This window comes from Anomaloglossus baeobatrachus, chromosome 4, assembly GCF_048569485.1.
Source record: "Anomaloglossus baeobatrachus isolate aAnoBae1 chromosome 4, aAnoBae1.hap1, whole genome shotgun sequence".
Classification (NCBI taxonomy): Eukaryota; Metazoa; Chordata; class Amphibia; order Anura; family Aromobatidae; genus Anomaloglossus; species Anomaloglossus baeobatrachus.
This window is the reverse complement of record NC_134356.1, coordinates 692166503-692178945: the sequence shown is the minus strand read 5'-3', so window position 1 is coordinate 692178945 and position 12443 is coordinate 692166503. Positions and strand designations below refer to the sequence as shown.

Genomic DNA, 12443 nt, shown 5'->3' with positions numbered 1-12443 from the left:
TTTCAGTTTCCCAGCATGCACTAGGGGTCTGAAACAACACATCATCAAATATGAAATGAAAAAAATAAGGCAGTTTGTGTGGTTAAAACAGGATAAGAGATTTTTAATTCAAGTATCTTACAAAATAGTTTAGATTATGGCACTAAATATATTGGGATTTACTTTGAAGTTCGAACTTACCGATATGTAATGGACTTTCATGAACTTTCCTTTATTTTTTAACTTTTTCATTAACATTTGTACCTTCAAATCATCCTTGTGTAATGCTAAATATAATTTTAAGAAATAAAAAATATGGGGTTTAAACTTATTTGGAATATTATTTTGCTTTGGGTACAGGAGAACAATGTGACTTCGGGGAATGAGATTTTTCTTTTAGGATTTCAAGTCAGTCAGAATTGTAGAATTTTCTTGTTTTTTCTTCTCCTGGTGATTTATTGTGGGACATTATGTGGAAATCTCCTCATCATCGCCCTGGTGTCCATCAGCAAAAACCTCCACACCCCAATGTATTTCTTCATCTCACAACTGTCAATCAGCGACATCTTGTTACCCACAGACATTGTCCCCTACATGTTTTATATTGTTCTGAATAATGGGGGGACTATTACTTTTATTGGCTGTATGGCTCAGTTGTATTTCTTCTGTACTGCTGAAGGATATGAATGTCTTCTCCTCACAGTGATGTCCTACGACCGATATGTGGCCATCTGTAATCCACTCCATTACGTCTCTATCATGACAAGTTCAATTTGTGTGAATTTGGTCATTGTATTTTGGTTTTTAAATTTTTTCATTGCATTCATTGACACAATATTAATGTCAAGGCTGAAGTTCTGTGGGTTGAATATCATTGACCATTTCTTCTGTGATGTTGTTCCCTTACTGGACATTGCCTGTTCTGATTTATTTCCTTTAAAACTACATCAGTATTTACAAAGTATTCTACTACTGATAATTCCCAGCATAATAATTGTTCTCTCCTATGGTAACATTGTCCGTGTCGTCTTACAGATTCAGTCTAATATCGGTAGACAGAAAGCCTTCTCCACCTGCAGCTCCCACCTCACTGTGGTCTCCATATTTTACCTGACTCTCTTCAGTGTGTATGTTCTTCCAACAAGTGAAGAAACTTCAGAAATTACTAAAGTTATATCCTTGTTCTACACTGTATTTACACCATTAATCAATCCCATCATTTATAGCTTTAGAAATAAAGACATTAAGAAAGCCGTGCAGGAAACTATTCAGAAATATCTCAGATCAGATGATTTTATCTAAAAATTAGTCTCTGTTGCAATGGATAAAGAAGATAAATCTAATAGCTCAGAAAATAGATTTTTATTACATTTAACACAATCTTATAACACTTTTCTATGTTCTTAACCCCTTCACCCTGGTCACTAAATTTCCCTTCTGACCGTGCCATTTTTTGCAATTCTCACCAGTGTCACTTTGACAGGTTATAACTCTGGAATGCTTGAATAGAGCCCAGTGATTCTAACATTGTTTTTTTATGACATATTATACTTCATGATAGCGGTAAATTTAGGCTGATATCTTTTTACGTTTTTTTTTTTTTTTTAAAAAGAAAATAGTTTTTGCATTGCTGTATTCTGAGAGCTACAATTTTTTTTTTTTTAAACAGCTCTATGGCAGCTTATTTTTTGCTGGACAAGATGACGTTTTCAGCTGTACATGTTTTTTTACATGTGACTTTTTGATTGCGTTTTATTACACTTTTTTGGGCAGGTGTATGATGAAAACGTTTTTGCTACATTTTTTATTTTTTTTTTACCGTGTTCACTGAAGGGGTTAACTAGTATGAGAGTTTTATAGCTTGGGTTGTTACGGACGTGGAAATACCAAATATATACAGTTTTTTTGTTTCATTTTTATTTTTTCACATAAATATACATATTTATTGAATTATTTTTTTTTTTGTTTATTTTCCCCAAATTTTTTAACCCGGCTGTGATCTCTTTGGTAGAGTGCAGGAACCCCCGCAATCGTTACTTCGCATCACAGACCGTGCATCTGACATGGTCTGTGAGGCGATCCGTAGCTGAGTGACCCAGCGTCGTCATGATGATGACCCAGGGTTTCCATGGCAGCGGATCGGGTCTGTGCAATCGGTTTACAGGGGCCCAATCGCCAGGGAAAGGTAAGCGATTCCTCCCCCTGCATCCTGAATGGTGCGATCATTTTGATTGCAGAATTTAAGGGGTTAAACTGCCGAGACAAAATTTCTCACGAAAAAAGTAATACAAGGAGAGCTCAAAACTGGTTCACAGACTAAAAACTCCTTAATATAAAAATTATCAATTTTATTAACAGAAGCAATTAAAAACACTTCCACATTATATAGAAAATATTCATTGGTGCCATACAAAAATTTCAAACATATATCCCCCTTATTTTTATAGTCCTATGTGCTACCCCAATTTAGGAGCAAGAACAAATGTCAGTAAGGCGCAATATAAAAATATATCCCTAAACAGTCCAATAGTCAAGGGTCCTACAGTCAAGATCCCTAAAGGCAGCACTTTTTACCCTAAATTAGTCAGTTCTGCACTGAGATATAATTCCATATATACTGCCACTTCCTATATTAGTGAGCAGGCTGCCAACCTTCTACCCCTAATCGACCCGACGCGTTTCCCCTTCTAATAGAAGGTTCTTCAGGGGTCATCAAAAAGTAGTATAGAAAAATACAATTAATTTATACATTATCCTCCAATCATACAGTGAATACAGACATAGTTTTTGTAATCTCCCCAAACAGAGTACATCAAACAAATGATCTTCAGATTGTAAATATTACTATTATAGTCTCATCTGGTGCTGTCGTATCTTTAGTCTCCAAAAATTGCCAGGTAACACAGAGTTCCACAAAATATTAGTGTGGATATTACCGAACAAAGAATTCCCGTTATAGAAATATTTTTCAGATTTTTGTCATCTCATTCGGGACAAGGCTGTATGTTCTAGGTGAATGATGGTGTCACCTGAAAAATTAAAAGAATTTTGTGTCCCAGACAGTTCATATTTTCAGGTGTAATTACCATCAGGAATCTCACAGTAAATAATCATGGCAGAAGGAGATTCCAACCTCCAGAGGGTACACAGGAGAAGAATAACACATAGAGGTCCATCACCTCAAAACCAGAAACACCTATGTGCCCATATAATCAAAAATACCTAATAAAAACATGCCCATTCATAATTCCCCTTCAGCAAGCTTTTTCCTTTTCTGTGTCTGTGTAGATGAATGGACTAGAGTCCTATGGAAAAAGCAATACAATCACCAAGTGCCTATGCAACACCCCATATGGTGCTGCATGTATCTCTAAAGTCAAACATACCCCTCAGGTTGCAATTGGCATGTCCTGGTCCAAATAAATTTAAAACTCTGCATAATGAAAGGTAAATGAAAAGAGTCCGTCACATAACACTCACAGCTCTATAGTACATGTCAGCAGTTAGAATATCTCAATGAAGCCTGTTACTCACATATACCAGCATGTAGTTGGGGCTCCCTGCACTGTTCAGAGCGTTCCCAGCCTCTGCAAAATCCACATGGAGACAGCGCTCACTTCCTACTTCCTCCAGTTACAGATCATATGCTGTGAAGGGGCCAATCAAGGCTACCCTTCAATGGAGATCCGCCCATAAACCAGGATGACATGCTCCTCATGTTCATCCAATTGCATATTGCTGCCTTAGAGTACATGTCACATGCTCACATTGGGCCAATCACAGCCGTCCCAGTTGCTAGTCTGTTTACATAGCAGCAGACACAACACAGGTCACGTCCATCAATGATTCCAGGACTCAGCATAGAGCAGTGGTCTGGGTGAAGCTGCAGGCGCAGCCAACAAGCTGTAATCACAGCGTTTCCAGTTCTATTCAGCCAGTCAACGCAAAATAAATCATCTATTCAAAATTGTTTCCTTTTATTTTATGTTTTTTTAAAAAAAAAAAAAAAATAAAAAAAAATCATTAAATTTAATAATGAACCGCTGGACCAAAAAAAAAAAAAAAGTATAGGGAAAACAAAAAGGGAGTTCAGGAAGAGAATAGGGGAGCACTTAGGAGATATTAGGAATGAGAGGGACACTCCCATCTCACGCCATGTAAGGACGTTTCATGAAGGCGATATTAGAGCTTGCAAGTTTCATATGATCGAAGTGGTCGACCAGAGGATGAGAGGCGGTGATTGGGATCGCTTACTATTACAGAAGGAGGCAAGGTGGATTCACAGACTAAAAACTGTAAACCCAAACGGGTTAAATGAAAAACTCAACTTTGGGTGTTTTTTGTAATTTCCTGCTTGAGACCACTTTGGGCCTCCCCGTTAGCCTGGTTAGTTTTATAAAGTCCCGGTTCTAAACCAGTCTGTTCTGTCCCTATTATTCCATAAGGATTTTGGGTTTATAAACAATTGGCCATGGATTATGATATATTCCCATGTTACATCACCCTATCTTTGAATGTCCATTTCCTTGGAGATCCCCTTGGTTATGGGGATTTCTGCAGGATTAGACTTTTTCAAAAATAAACTATATTCAATATAAGTTAGCAGCCCCTTAAGGAATTATCAGTACAATATTAGATAAATAGCTCTGTATTATGCATGGTCCAGCGGATAATATTAAATAAATAGCTCTATAATATGTATGGTCCAGCAGATAATATTAAATAAATAGTTCTGTAATATACATGGCCCAGCAGATAGTACTAAATAAATTGTTCTTTGATATGCATGGTCCAGCGTATAATATTGAATAAATAGCCCTTTAATATGCATGGTCTAGCGGACAATAGTAAATAAATAGCTCTGTAATATGCATGGTCCAGCGGATAATATTAAATAAATTGCCATCAATACGCATGGTCCAGTGGCGAAATATTAAATAAACTGCTCTGCAATTTGCATGGTCCAGCGAATAATATTGATATAGCTCTGGAATATGTATGGTCCAGCGGACTATATTGAATAGCCCAGCGGGTAATATTGAATAGATTGCTCTGTATTATGCATGGTACAGCGGTTAATATTAAATAGCTCTGTTATATTCATGATCCAGCGGATAATATTAAATAGCTCTGTAATTCTATATATTTTTTTTTTTTTTGGTCCAGCGGTTCATTATTAAATTTAATGATTTTTTTTTATTTTTATTTTTTTTTAAAAAAACATAAAATAAAAGTAAACAATTTCATATAGATGATTTATTTTGCGTTGACTGGCTGAATAGAACTGGAAACGCTGTGATTACAGCTTGTTGGCTGCGCTTGCAGCTTCACCCAGACCACTGCTCTATGCTGAGTCCTGGAATCATTGATGGACGTGACCTGTGTTGTGTCTGCTGCTATGTAAACAGACTAGCAACTAGGACGGCTGTGATTGGCCCAATGTGAGCATGTGACATGTACTCTAAGGCAGCAATATGCGATTGGATGAACACGAGGAGCATGTCATCCTGGTTTATGGGCGGATCTCCATTGAAGGGTAGCCTTGATTGGCCCCTTCACAGCATATGATCTGTAACTGGAGGAAGTAGGAAGTGAACGCTGTCTCCATGTGGATTTTGCAGAGGATGGGAACGCTCTGAACAGTGCAGGGAGCCCCAACTACATGCTGGTATATGTGAGTAACAGGCTTCATTGAGATATTCTAACTGCTGACATGTACTATAGAGCTGTGAGTGTTATGTGACGGACTCTTTTCATTTACCTTTCATTATGCAGAGTTTTAAATTTATTTGGACCAGGACATGCCAATTGCAACCTGAGGGGTATGTTTGACTTTAGAGATACATGCAGCACCATATGGGGTGTTGCATAGGCACTTGGTGATTGTATTGCTTTTTAGATAGGACTCTAGTCCATTCATCTACACAGACACAGAAAAGGAAAAAGCTTGCTGAAGGGGAATTATGAATGGGCATGTTTTTATTAGGTATTTTTGATTATATGGGCACATAGGTGTTTCTGGTTTTGAGGTGATGGACCTCTATGTGTTATTCTTCTCCTGTGTACCCTCTGGAGGTTGGTATCTCCTTCTGCCATGATTATTTACTGTGAGATTCCTGATGGTAATTACACCTGAAAATATGAACTGTCTGGGACACAAAATTCTTTTAATTTTTCAGGTGACACCATCATTCACCTAGAACATACAGCCTTGTCCCGAGTGAGATGACAAAAATCTGAAAAATATTTCTATAACGGGAATTCTTTGTTCGGTAATATCCACGCTAATATTTTGTGGAACTCTGTGTTACCAGGCAATTCTTGGAGTCTAAAGATACGCCAGCACCAGAGGAGACTATAATAGTCATATGTACAATCTGAAGATCATTTGTTTGATGTACTCTGTTTGGGGAGATTACAAAAACTATGTCTGTAATCACTGTATGATTGGAGGATAATGTATAAATTGTATTTTTCTATACTACTTTTTGATGACCCCTGAAGAACCTTCTATTAGAAGGGGAAACGCGTCGGGTCAATTAGGGGTAGAAGGTTGACAGCCTGTTTACTAATATAGGAAGTGGCAGTATATATGGAATTATATCTCAGTGCAGAACCGACTAATTTAGGGTAAAAAGTGCTGCCTTTAGGGATCTTGACTGTAGGACCCTTGACTATTGGACTGTTTAGGGATATATTTTTATATTGCGCCTTACTGACAATTGTTCTTGCTCCTAAATTGGGGTAGCACATAGGACTATAAAAATAAGGGGGATATATGTTTGAAATTTTTGTATGGCACCAATGAATATTTTCTATATAATGTGGAAGTGTTTTTAATTGCTTCTGTTAATAAAATTGATAATTTTTATATTAAGGAGTTTTTAGTCTGTGAACCAGTTAAACTGCCGAGAGCGCCTTAGCACTGCTCCTGGCAGTGAGAGCCGGGGCCCAGCCACAAGATCAGCTGGAGATCCGGCGGCGATGGCGGGGGTACAGCACAGTAACCTGGCAATTGCCATGATGTACTGGGTATGTCTTGGTCAGAATGGTACTGACTTTCATGACGCACCCAGTAAGTCAAATATCGTATGGAGGTTAAAACTTATGTCTGAGAGGATTTGTATATCCCATATTTTACATTTATCTACCTTCTAGATTTGAAATGTTAAATTCCATTTTATCTATCTGTAATCAATATGTCTTTATAGATTCATTTTTTTTATTTTGTAACCTTTTTCCTTAAATATCTAATTTTTATTAAATTGTTGTTTTATCTAACATGTCGTTTTGTTAAATTCCAACCCTTTTTCTTTCTGCTTCTGGTTACTGGCACATCTTTTAAACATTTAAAAATAACAAACGCTAACCAATGCGGCACCTAAGAACTGCAAATCTATGTCTATTTGGATACTTGCATGATTGACTTGAATATTGTAGTGCCCACATTTTTTTTTTTCTTGGTTGCTCATGAAGCTTGGCTTTTGCTCTTTGTCACTTTTGCATTTCAGAATGTTTCAGCCTCAATGTGAAGGAGCTGTGCAGTTTCCATTGAAATGCATCCATTAATCTATTGAAACTGAAAGCTGGAAGAACCCCCAACAATTCACACCTAATTGCCCTCCATCAATTAGACAGCATATAAACAAAATTGGCACCATATTGTTTTTCAACACAAACCAATTTGCTGAATGTTCTCATGAAACCTCATGACCAATCACTAGATATCATACTGTATGTAAGCTTCTCTGCTCGATAGACCTTATACCAGGGTCTGAGCCTCCCTGGGGTAGGGTCTATCCCCTGTCTGTACCCGAGACACAGGCCATGTCTGAGTACATGAGGGATAATTTGCAGCGGGGTTCATTTGGAAGTCCACATCTATGGCCGGAGTGAGTTTCTTCTACGTGCAGAAAACGGACGTCCTGGCATGTATAGATTTTAGGGGGTTGAATGCGATTACTGTCAAAAATAAATGTCTTCTCCCCTTAATCTCTGAGCTGTTCGATCAATTGTGGGAGGCTAAAATCTTCACAAAGTTGAATTTACGAGTAGCTTACCATCTCAGCCATATCTGAAACGGTGACGAGTGGAAGACCGCCTTTAACACCAGGGACGGTCAATACAAGTAGCTTGTCATGCCTTTCGGACTGTGTAATGCCCCTGCAGTTTTCCAAGACTTTGTGAATGATGTCTTCCGTGATCTGCTCCAGTCCTCAGTAGTTGTTTATCTGGATGATATTCTCATCTTCTCTCCGGATAAAGCGACCCACCGAGAGGATGTGGCACAGATGCTAGGATGACTGATTAAAAATGCACTATATCCTAAGTTGGAGAAGTACATCTTTGAATGGGAGTCCATACCTTTCTTGGGGTATGTCATGTCCAGCTTGGGACTGACCATGGATCCTGTAAAGATGGAGATGGTCATGAAGTCATAAAAAGAGAGAGAGAAGTTCAGCTCACCGATACTGCCATTCACTGCTCCTTGCCTGGACCCAGCGCACGGAAGGCTCCGCTGCCACGTGTCATAAGATGTGTAACAAAGAAAATCCAGCGCAATCCTCGGGGTATAATAAATGTCCAAAATTTATTTGAAGATTTCCATTAAAATACAGCGGTTTGGCAGAAAGATTGGGGTAGGAGTATACCTCATTGAACTAAGCGTTTCGACACATAGTCTTAAGGCCACTTTACACATGGAGATAAATCTTTGGCAGATCTGTGGTTGCAGTGAAATCATGGACATATTGTTCCATTTGTACACAGCCACAAACCTGGCACTGATTGTCCATAATTTCACTGCAACCACAGATCTGCCACAGACTTATCTCTGTCTGTAAAGTGGCCTTTAGTCTTGTTCAAGTGAGGATTAGAATGTCGGTTGTTTTACAGGAAACACTCACACCCAGGCTAATCACTAGAGATGAGCGAACCGGTCGCGGTTCGGCTCGAGGTCGGTTCGCCGAACGTAGCTCCCGTTCGAGTTCGGTTCGTCGAACGTTCGACGAACCGATCTCGCACTGCATAGGAAACAATGGCAGGCAATCACAAACACAGAAAAACACCTAGAAAACACCCTCAAAGGTGTCCAAAAGGTGACAAACAACTCACAACACAACACAAACACATGGGAAAGTGACAAGGACATATACTCATGCGAAAACAAAACAGCTGGACAAGGAAAAAGAGGAGACACAGATATGAGTATATGCAAGGAAACATCGATGCCATTACTGTGCAACGTGAGCCCTGCTCATTTTAGGCTTCCAATCTGGATAAATTGCCTGAGCTCGACACGTACGCCTTGGGGATCTTGTCATGTCCTGCAGCCAGCGTTCTCTCGGAACCTGTCTTCAGTGCTGCTGGGGGTCTGCTGGCAGATAAGCACACGTGTCTGTCCACTGACAATGTGGACATGGCTCTCAGAGGACTTTTCTTCCCCTGGGTCAGCCAGGGGACGGGAAAGGCACGCGTATTTTTGAGAGTGCTTCATGCAAAGCATCTTTTTCTTTTTCAAAAGGGGGGTCAACTGATGACAGTCAAGTGGGGTGTGTGTGGCCCAATTAGTGGCAACGAGGGAGGCTGTGGTTGGAGTCCCCTCGCTGTGTTTTACATACTTTTAGAAGGGCATGACATGGCTTGGAGGTTGACTTTCAGCATCTGGAAACTGTTGGCTACCAAAATGCTGCCTTTCCAACCTTTTTAACCGAGGATTTTTGAGACCTTATGCCCATCGCAGTGCCCAAAGAGCCGATGCCCAGGCGCCACTCCTTCTCCAACAAAGGCGTGCACGCGCTACACCAGCATGTCGCACTAAACATCACTGATTCCTTGAGAAACTCTGTGTGACAGGGTGCATTTCACCACAGATAATTGGCCCAGTAAGCATGGACAGGGGCGTTACATGTCGCTGACTGGGCAATGGGTTACTGTGGGGAGAGATGGAGAAGGGTCTGCTGTACATGTCTTGCCGTCCCCACGAGTTGTGTCAATCCTTCTTCTGTATGTAGAAGTTAATACACTGCTTCTGCCTCTTCAACCTCGTGTGGGTCCTCCACCTTGGCCCAAACCCTGTGTGGTCAGGCCACCCTTCCTTGTAACTGCGCACAAGGAATACCACACACCTCCTTACTATGCTGGCAGCAGAGCTCAATGCCATCAGGCGGCCAAAGGTTTACTTTGAAATGTATGGGAAATGTGAGTCACACCGCTGAGAAGTTGTGGACGGTTAGCTCTGGAGACCGAGTTTCATCAATGGTTGTCTCCACTCAACCAGCAGCCAGGGAAGGCCGGGTGCGACAATGATGCAAACATGGGTGCGGCCCTTCGCTGTGACAATGTGACACACGTGCCTTGTGTGGCTCACGTGTTGAACCTGGTTGTCCAGCAATTTTTAAAGCACTATCCTGGCCCACATGGCCTTCTGCAGAGAGCACGGTGTAACGCCTTCCATGATCCACACACTCAGATGGGCTGTAAATGATAGGCTAGAGGGAAGCCATTCACCAAGCAGGACCCCTAGAACCCTGAAACCCTTTAACCCCTATACAGGGATTAGGAATTACACAGGGCCCAAGGTGATCATTACCTGTGGAAGGCTGCAGTTCCAGAGAATAGTAGTCAGGCAAAGTCAAAACATTAATTGAGGAACAGGAACAGAATGGGACGGCCAGGACTTAATCAGAAAACAAGCAGAGGTGAAATGCGGATCGGCCAACAAGGTACATAAACAGCAAGTAGGAAACGTAGTCAGGTAACAAGCACACAAAATCATAAAACTGAACTGGGGGTAAAAGCAGAGCTATGTCTGGCAGTGGTCTGCAGACAGGATGGGCATAAAAAAGGGTGTCTTCCCATTGGTTGTAGCTGAATGATGGTATTTCATCTGTGAGATACCCACCAGCTACATTCAGCCAGAGATTCTGCATCTGTCAAGGTAATGCAGCCCAGTGGGTGAGCATAACCTGCGTCCACCTGCGCCGCTGGCATCGACTCCTCTCCCATCATCAGCACTATGCATGAAAGGAACACGTTGTCACCTGGCGACCGGAGTACAAATTGATGGAGCGTACTCCGTTGGTGACTTAACAGCCGTGTGCTGCAATGATGCAAACCTGGCTGCGGGCCATCGTCAGGGCAATGTGACACACGTGCCTTGTATGGCTCACGTGTTGAACCTAATTCTCCAGCAATTTTTAAAACACCATCCCAGCCTACATGGCCTTGTGCAGCGGGCACGCTCGCTATGTGCTCTCTTCCATCGTGCGCACACAGCAGCTCAACAACTTTCGTTGCTACAGAAGTCTTTAGGTCTGGTGGTTAAACGCCTGAAATGCGATGTGCCGACACGCAGGAATTTGAATCTGCACATGTTGCAGCGTTTGTGGCAGCACCGCCGAACCCTGCTGCAATACGTTATGACATATAGCCTGGGATAACTTGATCCAGAAGTGGTGCAGATCACGCTGCTGGAGTGGTGTCAGATCAAGGACCTATGCACCCTTCTACACAGTTTACAAATGTCGACGAAGATGTTTAGCACTGGCAATGCCATTCTCAGCGTGACAATTCTGGTCATCTACAAGATGGAGCACACTGTAATTATTATTCGGAGTCAGGTGTTGGGACAAGAGGAAGGGGAGGAAGTACTGGAGGAGTCATATGCGGAAGGGATAACAAGATCTACGAGGTCCAGATGGTCAGTGGCACCTATGCGGCAGTCATGGTGAGGGAGAGGGATTAACAAGGGCGCATAGTATCAGAAAAAAGTGTTGAGGAAGGTGCAGGAGCCCATGAAGAAATGGAGGACGAACTGGCGATGGGCATGGAAGACTCAGCAGATGAGTGAGAGATTGCTCACATTTCAGTTGTGTGAGGTTGGGGGGAGAGGGCAGAGGAAGGAGGCACGATTCTCACCTCTCCACCACCAACACAGCAAGGACTTGGTCCTCCTGGATGCACAAGACACATGAGCGCCTTCTTGCTGCACTACCTACAACATGACCCTCGGATTGTACGAATTCGAAGTAATCCTGACTACTGGGTTGCCACACTGTTAGATCCCCGGTACAAGACAAAATTTGGCGAAATAATTCCTGCCATAGAAAGGGACGCACGTGTACAGGAGTATCTGCAGAATGTGGTACGCAATCTTAGATCTGCTTTTCCACTAAACACCAGTGCTGCACAGAGTGAATCTCAACGCTTTGTCATGGATAGGAGGAAATGGTCTTTTACTTGTCCACATCGGAGGGATCGAGGGATGGCTGCTGTGCTGAGATGGCGTTGAGTACGGTGTCCCTGCAGAGTTGCACTTTTGGTCATATACCAAAATGAGTTGAAAAAGGACAGATGATGGTGGAAAGGGGAACAGGTGTGTTGGAAAGGGGAAAAAAGTTTTGGTCCGTGGGTGTGGTGGTTAAGCAAAAGTAACATTTGCTGAAGAAACACCATCTGTTACA

At 41.5% G+C, this 12443-nt stretch overlaps 1 protein-coding gene across 1 annotated transcript; it reads left to right on the top strand.

Moving 5' to 3' along the window:
• Positions 1 to 294: 294 nt before the first annotated feature.
• LOC142302973 (olfactory receptor 5G9-like) lies at positions 295 to 1281 on the top strand. The gene has a single exon (XM_075344074.1). The coding sequence runs from the start codon at positions 295 to 297 to the stop codon at positions 1279 to 1281; it is 987 nt and encodes a 328-aa protein (XP_075200189.1).
• Positions 1282 to 12443: the final 11162 nt, after the last annotated feature.

Excerpts from the sequence above, each read along its gene's own strand:
- LOC142302973 (XM_075344074.1), top strand. The coding sequence starts at position 295 with ATGGGGTTTAAACTTATTTGGAATATTATTTTGCTTTGGGTACAGGAG.